Here is a 17,409-nt window from a genome sequence, read left to right as displayed (position 1 = left end):
ACTAAAATACATAATAATAATAATAATAATAATAATACATTTAACCTGATCAAGTGGTGGTGCAGTGGATAAAATGTCGATCTAGGTCTCTGAGGATGCTGAGGACCCAGGTTCAAAACCCCAAGGTCGCTGGCTTGAGCGCCAGCTCATCCAGCTTGAGTGTGGTATCATAGACATGACCCCATGGTCACTGCCTTGAGCCCAGAGGTCACTGGCTTGAAGCCCAAGGTTGTATGCTTAAGCCCAAAGGTTGCTGGCTTGAGCACGGGGCAACTGGCTTGGCTGGAGCCCCCATCCCAGAGTCTAGGCACATATGAGAAGCAATCAATGAATAACTAAAGTGCTGAAACTAGGGGTTGATGCTTCTCATCTCCCTGTCTGTATCTCACTGATAATATATATGTATATATAAGGTCTACCGGAAAGTTCTGTCCGTTTTTGGAATAAAACAAAATACAAATTTTTCTTACCGTCAATAGACTTTATTAAATAATATAATTGCCATTATTATTCATGATTTCTTGCCAGCGTGAGGGCAATTTATATATTCCATTTTTGAAAAATGTTTTATCTTTTTTTTTTTTTTTTTTTTTTTTCTTTTTTTTTTTTTTTTCATTTTTCTGAAGCTGGAAACAGGGAGAGACAGTCAGACAGACTCCCGCATGCGCCCGACCGGGATCCACCCGGCACGCCCACCATGGGGCGGCGCTCTGCCCACCAGGGGGCGATGCTCTGCCCATCCTGGGCGTCGCCATATTGCGACCAGAGCCACTCTAGCGCCTGGGGCAGAGGCCGAGGAGCCATCCCCAGCGCCCGGGCCATCTTTGCTCCAATGGAGCCTTGGCTGCGGGAGGGGAAGAGAGAGACAGAGAGGAAAGCGCGGCGGAGGGGTGGAGAAGCAAATGGGCGCTTCTCCTATGTGCCCTGGCCGGGAATCGAACCCGGGTCCTCCGCACGCTAGGCCGACGCTCTACCACTGAGCCAACCGGCCAGGGCCATGTTTTATCTTTTGATGCGAAAAATTGAACCAGTGCTTGTTTGATATCTTCTTCATTTTTGAATTTTTTGCCCTTCAAAAATTTTGTAAGGACAAAAACAAGTGATAGTCGGAGGGTGCTAAGTCCGGGGAATATGGTGCATGTGACAGACATGCTTCTGTAGCATTTCTTTCTTGTTGAAATTCGTAAAAATTACAGTGGCGTAAATGAACTTTATCAGTAGCCATGGGTACTCTATTGCTTCACACATAAGACTAACGTGAATCAACTTTGTTTTAGTTAATTTGCTACGTCAGTATGTATATATTAAGTGATAAAAATAGAGAGGCACACATGCGCCAAATAAACGTGCTTACGTGTTGAAACGTTGTGATAGAAACGGACAGAACTTTCTGGTAGACCTTACATATATATATATATTAAATAATAATAATAAATCAATGATTTTTTTTTTTTTTTTTGTATTTTTCTGAAGCTGGAAACGGGTAGAGACAGTCAGACAGACTCCCGCATGCACCCGACCGGGATCCACCCGGCACGCCCACCAGGGGCGACGCTCTGCCCACCAGGGGGCGATGCTCTGCCCCTCTGGGGCGTTGCTCTGCCGCGACCAGAGCCACTCTAGCGCCTGGGGTAGAGGCCAAGGAGCCATCCCCAGCGCCCGGGCCATCTTTGCTCCAATGGAGCCTCGGCTGCGGGAGGGGAAGAGAGAGACAGAGAGGAAGGAGGAGGGGGGTGGAGAAGCAAATGGGCACTTCTCCTATGTGCCCTGGCCGGGAATCGAACCCGGGTCCCCCGCACGCCAGGCCGACGCTCTACCGCTGAGCCAACCGGCCAGGGCTCAATGATATTTTTAAAATAAAATGTAGTGTATTTTATTTTAGCACAGTATCTCATGTGATATTTGGGATAGACATACTATAGACAAAGTTTGTTTTTAAAAATATTAAGTATCATTTGTAAATTATTAGTATTATATAATAAACACTTTATTTTAATAAATGAAATATTTAGCAAACTGTCTCATAATATTTGGGAATAGTTATACTAAAAAAATTAGTTCCTGGGACAAATCAGGAATATTCATTTGCAAGAGGACAAACCAAGCCTGCCTCAGTGACAGTTCACTGCAGAATGGGATCTGCCACTCACAGCCCCAGACCATATCTGGTGATCCACCTTCCCCCAGTGGTACCATCAGCCCACATAACTGTGGGGTGGGATGGACCCACCTGTAGTCCTCGCGGGTGGCGATGAGGCTGGAAACATTGCGCAGGATACCCCCACCGCTCTCGATGATGGCCAGTGAGTTGCTCTGACACTTGTAGGTCAATGTGCTCACCAGGAAGCCCAGGGCACCATCCACTTGGCAGATAGCTGCCTTGTTCTCCGTGCTGTGTGCTGAGAGGTTCCACAGGGCACTGAGCACGCTCTTCAAGGTGGACTCCTAAGCACAGGAGTGGGATGTAGGAAGATCAGGGGAGGGAAGCCCCAGGCACTGGACCCACCCACTGAGCCCTCTCTATCATGATACAGACAAAAGGCTAGAAGGAAAGGCACCCAAATACATTTTCTTTTCTTTTTTTTTTTTTTGTGGCAGAGACAGAGTCAGAGAGACGGACAGACAAACAGGAATGGAGAGAGATGAGAAATATCAATTCTTCGTTGTGGCTCCTTTATTGTTCATTGATTGATTTCTCATTATGTGCCTTAACGAGGGGGCTATAGCAGACCATGTGACCCCTTGCTTGAGCCAGCGACCTTGGGCCCAAGCTGGTGACCTCGGGGTCTCGAACCTGGGTCTTCCACATCCCAGTCTGATGCTCTATCCACTGCGCCACCACCTGGTCAGGCCACCCAAATACATTTTCAAATAAAAGTGAAAAGTAATAAATTTTGGCCCTGGCCGGTTGGCTCAGTGGTAGAGTGTTGGCCTGGCATGTGGATGTCCTGGGTTCGATTCCTGGTCAGGGCACACAGGAGAAGTGACCATCTGTTTCTCCACCCTTTCCTCTCTCCTTTCTCTCTTCCCCTCCTGCAGCCAATACTCCATTGGAGCAAAGTTGGCCCGGGTGTTGAGTATGGCTCCATGGCCCCCACCTCAGGCACTGAATGGCTCCGGTTGCAACAGAGCAACACCCCAGATGGGCAGAGCATCACCCCCTAGTGGGCATGTTGTGTGGATCCCAGTCGGGCGCATGCGGGAGTCTGTCTCTCTGCCTCCCTGCTTCTCACTTCAGAAAAATACAATAAATAAATAAATATATAAATAAAATTAAAAAGTAATCAAATTGGCCCTGAATCCTGGCCAGTGGCACAGTGGATAGAGCATGCTCTTGGAGAACTGAGGTTTACAGGTTTGATCCCAGGGTTACCAGCTAGGTCCCAGGGTCACTGGCTCTAGCCTGGTGTCACCAGCTCAATCCTGAGGTCACTGGCTTGATCCCAAGGGTGCCAGCTTGACACTGAGGTCACCAGTTAGAGCCTCAGTCGGGACTCAACCTCAAGGATGCCACCTCAGTCCTGAAGTCACTGGTTCAAGCCCCAGTCAGGGCTTATATGAGAAGCAATCAATGGGACAACTAAGTAGAACAACACATGTTTTTCTCTCTCTCCTCCCTTCCTCTTTTTCTCTCTCTAAAAAAAAACAAAACAAAAAACCACTGTCCCTTATAGGATCTCTGAATCTCTGAATTGCAGGGTTGGAAGTCCCAGGCCTGTCTGAGGACCACTTACTCTAAGCTAAGCAGTGGATTGTTTGGTTTGATTTCCCCCAAGATGGAGAACTCACCACCTGTTGCCAGTGTCTCTCTGCCTTGCAGCTGGAATTAAACGGCCATGCAGTGCCCTCTCCCCTGGGTCTTGGATGCATGCCGATGCCCCCATCAGCCAGGTCCATCCAGTACCCACCTTGGAGGCTCGTAGGACACACTGCATCAGGGCGGTCATGCTGCCGACCTCTCTCAGTACCTTCTTGCTGTTGATGTCAGCCCGCCAGGACAAGTTGCGCAAGATACTGGACACCACCTGGAACAGGGTGCAGGGTGGGCAAGGTGGACCCAGCCCCGCCCCCGCCCTTAATCCCATGTGTGGGAGAGCTACAGAGAGACCGAAGTGGATGCCCATCTCACCCGTGAGGGAGGGGACTCTGTCAGCAGGGTTGTTGGGTAGTACATACTCTGCAAGGCTCTCCCCAAGTCCCATGCCACTTTACCCAGGTACCTGTTGGAGATCCTCGCTCTCAGAAGCCAGCTGGGCCACGATGGCCTCCATGCTTCCCCGCCGGGCACAGAGTGTGGCCTGTGGGGTGCCACAGTATAGTCAGGCCATGGCTGGTGGGGCAGGAGCCATAACCCACCTTCAAGCTTTCTTTCTGAGCACCTACTATGTACTAGAACTGAAGCTCCAGCTTCTCCTCCTTACCATCACAGCAAAGGGATAGTAGTCACAGTGTTACTTAGATGAGGAAATCGAGGCTGAGACAGGCTCAGACACCCAGCGTCCCCCAGCCCAGACACCCCACTCTCTGCAGCAGAACAACCAAGATGGTGGCCTGGCCAACCGAGCCCAGCCACAGTCCTCCTCTCACAGTCCTCCCAGTACCAAAGTCTACCCACCTATAAATTGAGGACAACTGTCCCCACCTCTTAGGGCTGTTTTGAGGCTCAGATGCAAGTAGGGGGTAATGTTGATGCCACCTGCCCACCCCAGGCACCTTGTTGGCAACATCCCCAAAGGTGAGGTTGGTGAGGGTCATGCCAGCATATCTGCGCAGAGCAAGATTGAGTGGGTCCTGGGTCATCTTGTGCATCGCATAATCCACCTCAAGTAGCTCTGCCACAGCCTGCAGCCCACCTATGGGGACACGGGAGGGGGCAAGTGAGGCTGAGTGGAGGGGGACCATCCTGAATGACCCTCCCTGCCTTCCTCCCAGCCTCTGCCCATGTCATTCCCTTGCTTAAGTGTCCTGTCTCCATACTGCCCCCAGATCTGCTCTCCTCAAGTCCACCTTTGAAGCTCAGTCCCAAGGATACCTCCTCCAGGTAGCTTGCTGACAGGTTGGCATGATACCCCAGATACCTTTTGACCTCCACACCTGCCTCCTTTCAGCCCTCCGCCTCCAATCACACTTTTTCCTCTCTGCTGCCAGGTCTTTGCATATGCTATTCCCTCTGCTTGGAATGCTTTTTCCTGCTATTTGCTTAGGTTCCTGGCTCCCTCTGCTCCTAGGTCAAGAGGGCCCTCAACACTCCAAACAAGAACCACCCCAAGACAATTAGACTTCTAGCCTCAGAGGGCAGGGCCAGGTCACAGGGGTAGGGTCTGGAAAGCAAGTACTCAGGAGCTACTGATGACTGCCACACTCACACAGTTCTTTACTCACTATGAAAACTAGGTTTTTACTCTATAGAGTATGCAAATATGCAGGGAAATGGTCAGGAGGAGAAGAAAAAGAACTCACAACTCAAATGCAAGGTGTCCTTCCCCCTTCACTGAACAAAGACAACAGAACTAGGGTTGCTGGAAACTTCTGTGGTTTCTAGATCTGGGGTTTTATTTGGGTCGGTTGCTGCCTTCCTTGTTTTCCTGCATTTTCCTACATAAATCCAGTCAGAGGGTATATTCCCCAGCTGAGAAAGCAATGACTTAAAAGATATACATTCTCAAAAAAAAAAAAAAAAAAGATATACATTCTCATAAGTGTCTGCTGCCTTGTCAGGGTTGTGAATGCCCATTTCTGTGCAGCCAGACCACAGGAGATCTGAGCAAACCTTTAAGTGACCATCTACTAGGTGAGAAGCAGTATCTCATTTGGTAGTAACTGGAGTAAAATTAAGCATACTGATGACATTTTCCCCCATGTTTCTATTACTTTAAGAGATGTTGTAATGCTCCCAAACCTAAAACTTCACAAGGTTGCCTCCTCCCTAACCACCTAGTAGCTCTGATCCTGTGTATTAAGTTACACAGGATCCCCTTTGCTCTTGGTTTCCCAGCTACTTCCCTGTTGTCTGAGCCCCAGGACCTTTAAAGCTGAAAGCCTGCCACAGCCCAAATGAGTCTTGGAGAAGGTCAGGAGTGCACTTACCCAGCTCATTCATGGCACGGCGGTATTCCTCATCGAAGGACAGCTTCATTACTGCACAGGTGGCCTGGCAGATCTGAGGCTCGATTGGGATGGGGGCTGTGGGCCAAGGGATGAGATTAGAGCCTTTCCAGTCCAGAAAATGACCCCTGTTGGGTGTCGCCCCTCCCTGACTTCTCCACCCCTCAAAGACCCTAAAGCTCTGCAAACCGCTACATACTTGCCTCCTTTTCCCACCCTAAAATGAATAACAAGGTGCCTGCCTCACCCAGAGCTGAGATGGATGATGAAGTCATGCTGTGTGTTCAGGACCTTTCGGCAGGGCTTTTGTCATAGCTTAACTTTGTGATCAGCTACCAAAACTAGAAATCTCAAAGTCTGCACCCATGTTTCTGGTTAGCCACAATCCATTCTTGCATTCAATAACTATTTCTTGAGTTATCCTGCAACCAGGGCATAGGTTGCTTGTGGCTTTCTTTTTGCCAGTCTGTCATGACAAAGCCTCTATAAAGCTTCAGGCAGCACATTGCACAAAGAAGTGGTGGCTATTGTTACTGCTAATGATATCTCGGGGAAGCCCAGGCTCTGTTCGCATTGCAAAAAGGTGGCAGGGGAGGCTGTGCACTCACCACTGCTCACCACGTCTCTCTCTGGCCCACTGTTCTGGGCCTGCAGCCAGTCCCAGCAGGTCTCACAGTAGGCCCGGATCTGCTCCAGCACATGCAGGACACGCATCTCCTTGCGTGCCAAGCCCTGGTCTGGCTGGGAGAAAATGATGTTGTGCAGTGCTGCGTTGGCACGCATGCGTGCATCCTTGGCTCCTGGCACCCCTGAGGTCCCATTGCGACCCCCAGCCCCAGCCTCTGTGCCATGCAGAATCTGCAGCAGCAGCGGCAGGCAGCCTGAGCGGCGCATGGCCACACAGCTCTCGGGGGAGCTGGACATGGCAAGCAGCGTGCGTGCCGTGTCCTCCTGGTCCCGTGTCGCCAACATTGACAAGAGCCAGAAGACCACTTCCACCTGCGGGGTGGGGAGGGGCAAAGGGATGGAGTCAGGCTAGAGAGCCCTGCCTGGTCACCTGGCCTGGTTCACTGGCTCAAGCAAACCCACCCACCCTCCCCAGTTAGGGTCAGCCCCCATACTTTGGGTGAATCGCCCTAAACACGGTAGGAGTCCTGTGATCCCAGCCCTTCTCACCCCACCACCCTCACCTTGCATCCCCCAGGGCCCACAATGCACATACCTGGGGAGATGGATGGGGGGGGGTCTCAATCACTGTGGAGATACCCCAGCCCATGAGGACCAAATGCCTACTCCACTGGCCTCACTTGGTATTCCTGGAGGTGACCCTACATCTAAGTCTAGAGTGCCCCCCAAATACATAGAACAGGTATCCCTATGCAACTCACTAGGACCCAGACCACATGCTGGCCCCACTAGCCTCAACTCACCCTAATCGAGGCGGCCACCCACTACCCATTCTGCCTCTCAGTGTACCGTAACTGGACTCCCCCTCACCTTGCTATTGCCTGGCTGAGGGGCACCATCCTCAGGGTGCACGGGGACCTTAGTCTCAGCAGGGTCCTCATCTGCTGCTATGGACTTTACTGCCAGCAGGGTCTGCGGAGAGGACACCAGCCCTTGGTTATGGGAGCACTCAAGCTGCTGATGCTGGCCACATGCCCATGATTTTGTGGAGGCTCCACCTATTTCTATACTGGGGAGGAGCCCTCACTGTGGAGGTCATCACCTCCCCTGAGGGCCCTGACTGCCACTCCCAGTACCTGCGGCTCAGTCTGCTGCACCCTGTCCTGAGCAGACAGCAACTCCTTGTCAATCTGCTCCAGGCGTGAAGCACGGATCTAGTGGGAGAAAGGCACATAGGAGGCTGCGGCTAATCTGGACCCAGCTTCAACCCCACCTGCTCCTTGATATGGTCCCGCCCACTGTCCAAACCCCACCCTTAGTTCTGACTCTTCCTACTCCTTGATATGGCCCACCCACCCTAAACCTATCCTGGCCCCATCTATAGCTAATTCACCCATCCTATCTCTGACTCCACCTATTCAATGATTTGGTCCTACCCACTGCCTGCCCTATCCCTGTAGCCTCACCTCCTACTTGGCCCCACTATAGACCCTCCTACTCCCTTATTTGGTCCCACTCCTATTTTATTTAGAGGACTGTATAAAGATTATTCATTGGGAGGAAAGGAGAGAGAGAAATATGGAGGAACAGGAAACATCAAATCCCATATGTGTTCTGACCAGGCAAGCCTGGGGTTTCAAGCCCGTGGCCTCAGAGTTTCAGGTCCAGGCTTTATCTGCTGCACCACCACAGGTCAGGCTGCTCCCACTCCTATTTAGACCCCACCCTTCCTTCTAGACCCACCACTCCCTGATTTGACCACGCCCACAGTCAAGTCACCCACTGTTGCCAGAGCCTCCGTGTTCTCCATCTCTGAGCCTGGCTCTTCCCTTAGGCCCCTCTGGCTGCACCCACAAACAGCTCTATCCTCTGGCTCCACCTTCCGACCCAGGCCCCAACCACAGCATCTCTGCGGTTTGATTATCCCACAGGCATGTAACTTCGGCCATTAATCCAGATTCTTCCCACAACTCTGCGCTGCAATTCGCCCACTGTGCATGGCCCCACCTGCCTTGGTGCCAATCATGGCCGTACCTGCGCTCGCTGCACCATCTCGTCAGAGGTGCCAAAACGTTCCTCCATTAGCGAACGGATGTGCTGGGATTCGAACTCCAGCTGCTGCCGAATCAGGTCCATCTGCATAGAGAACTGCTGGGAGGGGCGGGCAGTCCTTGGTGAGGGCCTGGCTTGGCCAGGAGCCTGCCTGCCACACCCCTGGTAGTGGGCAGGAGCGACCCACACTACCCCCCTCCCCTCATGCTCACCGTCTCCACGTGCGGAAGCTCATCCAGGCGCTTGGAGAGGCCCTGAAGCTGCGAATAGTACCAGAGCTTCTCCTTTTCCTCCTTCTCAATCTCATTCAACAGGAAACACCTGTGTGGAGGGGCAGGTAGGTGGACCCGGGCCCACACAGTATAATTTATTTTGATTTTTGTAATCGCTTGTATATGTCAAGTTTAACAGGCAGTGTGGCAAAATCTTGCCTTGGTGCTTCCCCTTACTAGGGGTGGGTGGGTGTGCACAAAATGTTAATTAATAACAAAACATAGTCTGACCAGGTGGTGGTGCAGTTAATAGAGCATCGGATTGGGACTTGGGAGACCCATGTTTGAAACCCTGAGGTTGCCTGGCTTAAGTGGTGGGCTCACCAGCTTGAGCGCGGGGTCACTGGCTTGAACATGGGATCATAGACATGACCTCATGGTCTCTGGCTTGAAGCCGAAGGTTGCTGGCTTGAGCAAGAGGTTACTAGCTCTGCGGCAGGCCTCCCTCAGCCCCCCTCCCCCCCCCCATCAAGGCACATATGAGAAAGCAATCAATGAACAACTAAGGTGCCGCAAGGAAGAATTGATGCTTCTCATGTCTCTCCCTGTCTGTCCTTATCTGTCCCTCTCCCTGACTCTCTCTGTCACTGTTAATAAAAGAAAAAGAAAACATTGTTCCTTTGTAAATTCTGATCCTCAAAAAAGGACTCTGAAGGGGGCTGTTATGACTCTAACACCTCTCCTACACTTGCTAATAATCTCCCTCTAGTCTACATAGTGAGGCTTCAGGCTCAGATTGCTCCAATTGCAACAGTCTCCCTCTTAACACCCTGTGGGGAGACACTGCTATTCCCACCCATTTTACAAAATAGAAGTCTGAGGCTGTAAGGGGTTACGGGACTTCTTTGAGGTCACACAGTAGCAAAGACCTCCACATCTCTGTGACCCCACACTATTCAACCAAGCTAAGCAGAGCACCTGGACCCTGCCTCCCTCTCCTCTGCCCCCCACCCCATCCCACTCCAGGTTTCTTGGGCAGGCAGCCCTCTCTCCACAAAAGCTGCCTTTAGCTCCTTTGGCTCCAGGCCTAAATCTGAGCCCTGGCACTGGACACATCCCTGTCCCTGGTGATGACTGGGTATCGGGGACCCCGGGGGACGTCTCCTAGGAGTCCTCCTCTCTAACAGAAACACCCCCTCCTTTCTGTCCTCCAACAGAGGTCTGCTGTGCCAGGAAAGGGGGTGGAGTCACAGGAAGCTGTCGCCTGCAGAGGAGGCCCCAAAGGGGAAAGGGACTGGCTTAGTGGGTGGTGCCCATGCTGGTGGACCAATCAAAGGGCAAAGACAGCAGAGGTGGAGTCTGGCTGGGGGCGGGGCTATATTGCAGCGGTCAGTGGTTAGTTTTCCATGGTCTCACCGTTCCCTGTCCAGTTCCTCCAGCAGCCGGATAGTGGCCCGGCTCAGCTCCCCAAAGCTGTCCTTGGGGGTCCCAGAGCCATGTACCGGGCTTCCCTCAGGGGTATGGGCAGCAGGCTCAGGGCCTAGGGCAGGAGGCTGGAACTTGAGGTTGTATAGGCTGGTGATGTCCATCTGTAGGGCTGGAAGGACATGGAGTGAGAGGGTGAGGTCAACACCTCTCCCTGCCCCTCCTCCTCCCAGCTCCCTTTTGGTCTGGATGGGGGTTGCTCCGGTGTACAGAGGGGACCTGCAGCCTGGCCCCTCACCTTTCAGTTGTTCCAGCACCTCAGTCTGCCCTGAGGACACTAGCACTCGGGCTTCCTGTTCCAGCTTGCTCTGTAAGTGCTTCAGTACCTCCTGGAGGTGGGGGCAGGAGAGAGTGCCGGTTGGCATGGCCACTGCCCTGGACTGCCTCGGGTCCACCTCCTTTTGAGATGCCCTTGGCCTTGTCTGCCCATCTCTGTGGTCCAGTGCCCTGGTGTTTGTCCCTGTGAACCAGGCCCATGTCTTCTGCCCAGCTCCCCCACCCACCTTCATGCCAGATGTCTCTGTTTCCAGCTTGGACAGGTGGCTTGAGTTGTCTCGTAGCTCCTGCCTCAGGTGACTGTTCTCGGCCTTCAAGGCCTCCACCTGCCGCACCAACTGCTCGTAGGGTGCCACAGAGCTCATCATCTTCACCTCCTGCAGCGCCTGTGGCCACAGATCACATGAGGCTCTAAGAATGGAGCAGCCCTGGACATAAGACTTAGCACTCCCACCCAACCCTGCAGTGGGTCCCAGGCAAGAGAGGCTGGTGTGGACTGCTGCAGGCAGGATGGTGCTGGCCCAGGGAATCCCAGGGACAGACTGTGTGGCAGATGGAGTGACAGACAAAGGCAGGAAAATGGGAGAGACAGAGAGCCATCAGACGGGTGTTCAGATACACAAACAACCAATGCCCAACTGACCAACAGACAGACTTTCTTTCATCCTCACAGCTGGACTCCAAGACACTTGTGCTTATAAACAGCCAGCCAGAAAGACACACAGCCAAGACCCTGATGGTCTAATGCAGCAGATGGACTGGCCAGCCAGTGCCACCAGACTCATAGACACAGGGAGAGACAGACAGATGGACAGCCAAGGCACTTCCTATAGCAATGTACTGGTAGCTGCCCAGAGGCTGAGTGGACAGACCACCAGCTGACCTAATTGATGGACAATAAGAATGTCAAGAAGGTTCTAAGAAACCAATGAACAAGCTGACAGTGGAACCCCAGACTGACCCAAGCCCACCATCATCACCCTGAGGGTTGGGAACCTGGTTGCCCTGCAGCCCCAACAACTCCTCCATCAGCAGGTGGATCTGGGTATCTACCTATATGGCCCAGGGGCCCTGCATAGGCCCTCTGCTAGCCTCTGTGATCCTCAGTGCCCCAGGCCTCATCCCCTGGGCTCCACCATTGCCGCTTGCTTCTTTGTGTGTCTGGCTGTCCTTTCTCACTCAGATCCAGCCTCCTCCCTCTGTCCAGCCTGCCAGTGCCTCTTCTTTCAGCTTGGCACTCCTGCCAGAGACTTCCTACTCCCCCCCTTCCCTCTTTGTTCCCTTAACATCAGCACTCCCCCTCCCTCTGCCTTTGTCTGAGGCGCACCAATGGTAGTCCATCCCCTCTGCCACCTCCTTCCTGGAAGCCACCTCCTCCTGCCCATCTGAACACCCTCCCCAAATCAGCCAGCCCTCCCCTGCTCACATGGGGCACCCTCCCCCCTCATCTGGCCACAAGCTTTCATTTGCTTGCTCATTCATTTTCCTCTCTCTTGTCCTACCCCAGAAGTTCTCTGCTCTTGAACTGACATCCTGGAGGAGGGGTAAGGGGCTCGGCCCCAGGTTGGAGGATGGGTCAGGCCATCCAAACTAGCTCAGAGGACCTACTGCATGCATGGCTCTGTCATTTGGCTTTTTCTTATCATAGTCTTGGGGACCATCATTAGAGGGAGAAACTGAGTCCAGGGGGACAGACAAGGCATGACTGAAACCCATTGGGCATGCTCAGAAGTCCAGGCAGTGCTGGAGGCACACAGGCCCACCCACCTCCTCTGCAGACCTCAGTTTGCCCATTTGAGAACTGGGGAGAATTTGGTCTGCCAGGCCTATCCTGTGGGCTGATGTGAGGGTCAAGAGGAACAGTAGTCACTAAGGAAACACAAGTCACAGGTCAGAATGGAAGACAGCATGTCGGGGGGGGGGGGGGAGGCCAGCCACTTGGGGCCCACAGCCTTTGCCTACCACCATTAATATTGATCCTGTCCAAGGCTCAGTCAGGGGTCCCAGCTGAGGATCAGGCCTGGTGTGTTAAAGTCCCTAGGGTCTAGCCAGAGCCCTGTGTCCTGGCTGAAGCCACCATGCCCAGCCCAACCAGGAGGAAGCCTTAGGTGAAGCACAAACCCCTGTACATCCCTCCCATTCCCCAAACCCAGACTCCTTTCTCAAGCATCTCCTGTACACACACAGTCAGGCCACCCTTGCAGGGAAAGCCTGGAATATCTTCACTCCCCCTGACACTCTAGCATCCTCATTAGATGGAGCTGGGAAACAGGCCCTCCCTAGGATCCCCCTCATTCTGCACTGGGTCCCCACTTCAACACTCTCACCAGTCCCTCAAGCTCTGCCCAGCTAGACCCTTCCTCCCTCAGGTCCCCGCACCTCTCCCATCAGAAAAGTCTGACTGGCCTTACACAGTCCACTCCTCATGCACAAACAGAAAGAAGCTTTGAAAGTCACTGGTCAGATTCCATTCCTCCCCTGCTCCAATAGTTGCCATGGCTCCCCAGTGCCCTCGGCATAAGACCTGTCTTCTGCACACACACTCCACTCTCTTCCCCACTCTCTTTGTACAGGCAGTTTTCCTGCCTGGAGCACCTTCCCTGACTTGCCACGACTCAGTCCAGCTCCCTCAAAAAAGCCCTCCTGCAGGTCCCTCACCTTCAGGCTGCATCAGGGTGGGGGTGGGACCTCCCTGAGATATCGCCATCACCAAAAGGAAAGCACCAATAACTGGTGGTTTCCCTAATTGAGTGAATGGCCAAATTTAAGCGATGGGTAGCACAGATGTGGCCCAGACGGTGTTCTCTTTCCTTCAATTCAAATCCCCACTTTACAGAAAAGGAAACCGACTCCCAGAGAGGTACAGCCCTCCCCACCCCCTCCCCTGCTAAGGTATACAGCAGCCCTGCCCATAGACTCTGGAAGGTCCAGGTGTTGAAGCCCGTGAGTGGGTGTGTATATGGGACCGACTGCAGCGACGCAGGCGCCACCTTCCTGTGACTCAGTTTCCCCTTTGGCTTCACCCTAGAGAAACGGAGGCTCCAGAGTGTGTGCGGACCTGCGCAGCAGAGAGAAGGGAGGATGGAGACACCCCGGCAGAGGCAGAGGCCGCGCCTCCTGCTCTCCACCCAGGAAAGCGCGCCGCTTACTTTATCTCACTCGGGCTGGGTTGGGCTGCTGGCCTGGGTCCTCCTCCCTCCGCGCAGTTCCGAGACCCTACTTGAGATCCTGGCGCTCCTGGGCCTGGGCGGCCGCGGGGCGCGGGCTCCGAGGTCTCGGTGGCGCAAGCAAGGGGCTCCGGAGCGGACAAAGGCCGGTGCGGGCCTGGCAGGCGGCGCCGCCTCTCAGGGCGCTGGGCGAGACCACCGCGAGCGGGGGAGGATGCTGGATGTGGGATGCAGGCGCAGTGACCAATAGCGGCGCAGGAAGACGGGCTGGTGCCATGGCAACAGCCAATGGCGGCCCGGGGGGGGGACCGGCGGCGACCGCGGGGCGTCTGGCTTCCTCGCGGGTTCAGGGGCTGCTTGTGCGGACGGGGTTGGGGGGAGATGAAGCCCCAGGGAAAGGGGACTGCTTGGAGGACCAGGACTCAGTGCCCACCCCCATTCCAGGTGAAACGCCTCTTATTATCTCCCGCTGCTGGATCCAAAGAATTTGAGAGTAAAACGTCCAATCTTGGGTGTTACATCAAAATCTTGTTGGGGGGAGCCCCAGGAGCAGGGACTGGCCAGTTCCTTCCCCTCAGGATTCAGGCCCTTCCCCTCAGGATCCGGCCTGGCCTTGTGTAGATGAGTCAGGGTGGGACAGGGCTCAGGATACAGGCCTGACGCTACCCACACCAAGGTCCAGACTGGTGGGGGAGGGGGAGCATGTGGGATGGGCAGGCACCCTGGAGAACACCTGGGACCCTGCATTTCTCCCCATTTTTCCTTGTCTCCCTGGCAGAGCGTCAGCTCCCCTGTGGGCATCTGCTTTGACTCCATGTTTCCCCCCATGTCCCTTGGTCTTTCTCTCCATCTTTCTCATCTCTATCTCCCTGTGGCTCGGTCTCTCGTCGAATACCTAATTCACTCTCACAGAAGGAAAGGCAGAGGAGGGAAGTACCTGATGTTCCAGGTGTACACTTCCCAGCTGTCTCATCCTCAATGGGTTCAGGGAGGCCACTTGAGGATTTGACACTCAGGGCGAAAACCTGCAGTGGCAGCCCAATCATTCCTGCTGCTGACACACATCCCAAAGGACAAAGATGCAGGTTTAAGGCCTACCTCTGTCTTTTCCTAGATTCAGAAGACAGGGAAATGTTTCACTTCACAACCCTCAGTTTTAAATGCAGGCTTTGCAATGGCTGGTGCTAAGAACCACAAAAGGCAGCCAAGAGCACAGAACCATGCTATTTCCTGCTGGGTCAACTGCAGGGAGTCCTGTGTGCCTGTCCTGGGTCAGCAATGCTGGGGGGCTCGGGGGGCTCAGGCCTGACTGTTCCAGAGCCTCCAGAGCTGGACACAGCTGTCCCCAGTCAGTGGGGTCAGGGAGGTAGTAGTGGACAAAGGGCCTCTTTCTGGAGCCTTGGAAGGCTGAACCTCTTTGAACCTTCTCAAAGTCAGCACCAGTACTGGGACTGTTCAGGATGAATAAGAGTTGGGATCAAGGAGGGAAAAGGCATTCCAGACTGCAGGAACAGCATGTGCAGTGCCTGGAGCTGTGAGAGATTAGAGCTCATTCAGGGGTTATGGGCTTCTGGTGGTGCAAATGACTACAACAGGCAGTAGGGCTGTGCTGGGGGAATTATGAGGGGTTTAAAACAGGGCAAACTTAAATGGGGATGGTGGGGGACAGACCCCAGAACCCTGGTTTCAATTCTGCCTTGATATCCTTGTGTAACCTTGGAAATTTCTCTCTCTGGCCTCAGTTTCCCATTTAGTTCACTGGAATACGGTTGGAGAATCCCACCTATCCAACCTAGTTTATAATGTCACTGCTCCCCAGACCCCTCTCACCCAGAACCTTAGAGCTGATAGAGGCTTGGAGGGTCCAGTGACCAGTCCTGTCTTCATACATTTGGGGAAACTGAAGCTCAGGACATATTGTTTGAGTTCATGCAAGAATCCCATCAGGCCCTGGGTCTCCCTCCCTCACCCTTCTGGGTGTGGCAGGGTCCTAGAAGGATAAGGAGACATGGGGTCTGAGATGCCCTTGTCCATATGCTTCTTGAACATTATGTCCCTGACACCCCCAAAATCCTTGACCCTGTAAATCCTTGAGCCACAGCCACACTCAGACATTACTGGAAATTCTAAAGCTATTAAGAGCTTTGGGAACACCCACAGCCCCATCCCCAAGACTCCAGGCCCAATCTTGAGGGGGTGAGAGATTCCCCATTGCATTGTGTCCAAGCCTAGCAAAGGGGGCCCTTCCCAGGCCCCCACTCACCACTGCTGGGTTCTTGAGAAATTGAATCATGGGGCTTGCTTTTTCCCATCCACTGAAACACCTCCCACCATCCCAACACACTGCATGGTCCTTAACGGAGTGTCTTGGACCTTCTGAGCCTGATCTCAGGCATTTCTGCCCCCTTGATCTCCCCCTTTCTTACCCAGCCTCTTTGCTGTACCAGGGACTTGGGCCAGAGACAAGGACATCCCTCACCCATAGGGGGTTGGAGGGAAGCAGGAAGGCACCAGGTCCTCATTCGACCACGGACAAGGCCCAGACTGGGTGACGGGGCAGGGCCCTGACAGGTAAGGAGACACTGCCCATGGCAGCGGTGGTGGTGGCGGCGGCGGGACTGGCCAGTCCAAATCGCGCCTACACAGCCGACTCTGGATGGGTCACCTGACCAGGGTCCTGGGCCTCATTTTCGTGGGTGAGGAGCAGGCAGGCTCGCGGTCCCGTCAGCACCGCGGACAGCTCCCTTTGGCCGCCAAGTGGTGTCCTCTGATGGTGCCTCCGCTCGAAAATCAGGGTACTGACCCTACGAGGGGCGTGACCTTGGGCTCCCCGCTTCACTCCCAGACTCAGTTTCCTCTTAAATAGGTGATGTTATAGCTCCCAGATTCAGAACGACTACGGAGACCAGCAAAGAGGTAGGGCCCAGTAAGATGGATGTTATTAGGAAGAACAGCGTCTGCAGACGTTGGGGTCGGCTCTACTCTCTGCGCCCAGAAGGGGAAACCGAGGCCCAGAGAGGCGCAGGGCGTGTCCCCCACCCAAAGCCTGTTTGGGGTGAGCTTCGGCACAGTACAATCCTGCCATAGCCCCCACCGCCCCAAACGGTCATCGTATCCACCCAATGGATCGGTTTTGGGGGTCTCTCTACGAGGCCGAGTGCTGGGCCTGGAGAGACCGCGCTTGTGCACATCAGGGAAGGGGGTCCCTGCAGTGCAGGAAACGGGCTCCCAACTCTGCCAACAATCTGAAGCGGTTTCCCTGGCAGTGGTCTCGACAGCAACTGCGCGAGACCCCAGACCTATCAAGTCTGTGTACACAAGCCTGTGCGACCCCTGCCGCCGGGACCACTGTCCCCGCAGTCCGCACCTCTTAGCTGCGCCCAGGGTCGGACCCGCATCCATGCGGCCAGTACCCCTGCCCCCTACCTGATCCCGGAAGAAGGCCGAATACAGCAGGCTCAGGAGCCCCAGAAGCCCCATGGAGC

At 53.9% G+C, this 17,409-nt stretch overlaps 1 protein-coding gene across 4 annotated transcripts in view; it reads right to left on the bottom strand.

Moving 5' to 3' along the window:
- Positions 1 to 17,409, bottom strand: part of APC2 (APC regulator of WNT signaling pathway 2) — a 26,481-nt gene extending 9,072 nt beyond the window's left edge. The window contains exons 1-14 of one of the 4 annotated variants that reach the window (XM_066342448.1): positions 17,351 to 17,409; positions 10,985 to 11,143; positions 10,720 to 10,810; positions 10,413 to 10,593; positions 8,997 to 9,105; positions 8,767 to 8,883; positions 7,869 to 7,946; positions 7,603 to 7,704; positions 6,714 to 7,104; positions 6,088 to 6,183; positions 4,714 to 4,853; positions 4,221 to 4,298; positions 3,909 to 4,025; positions 2,231 to 2,445 (exon numbers count right to left, since the gene is read on the bottom strand). In XM_066342448.1, the coding sequence (XP_066198545.1) occupies positions 2,231 to 2,445; positions 3,909 to 4,025; positions 4,221 to 4,298; positions 4,714 to 4,853; positions 6,088 to 6,183; positions 6,714 to 7,104; positions 7,603 to 7,704; positions 7,869 to 7,946; positions 8,767 to 8,883; positions 8,997 to 9,105; positions 10,413 to 10,593; positions 10,720 to 10,810; positions 10,985 to 11,143; positions 17,351 to 17,404 (1,928 nt within the window). In that variant the 5' untranslated portion in view covers positions 17,405 to 17,409. Of the gene's footprint in view, positions 1 to 2,230; positions 2,446 to 3,908; positions 4,026 to 4,220; positions 4,299 to 4,713; positions 4,854 to 6,087; positions 6,184 to 6,713; positions 7,105 to 7,602; positions 7,705 to 7,868; positions 7,947 to 8,766; positions 8,884 to 8,996; positions 9,106 to 10,412; positions 10,594 to 10,719; positions 10,811 to 10,984; positions 11,144 to 13,906; positions 14,069 to 17,350 lie in introns of those variants that run through there. The other 3 variants (XM_066342456.1, XM_066342467.1, XM_066342476.1) reach the window with 3 other exon arrangements.

The sequence above is a fragment of the Saccopteryx leptura genome, chromosome 1 (assembly GCF_036850995.1).
Source record: "Saccopteryx leptura isolate mSacLep1 chromosome 1, mSacLep1_pri_phased_curated, whole genome shotgun sequence".
Classification (NCBI taxonomy): Eukaryota; Metazoa; Chordata; class Mammalia; order Chiroptera; family Emballonuridae; genus Saccopteryx; species Saccopteryx leptura.
The sequence above is the reverse complement of the archived record's forward strand: the minus strand, read 5'-3'. Positions and strand labels throughout refer to the sequence as shown.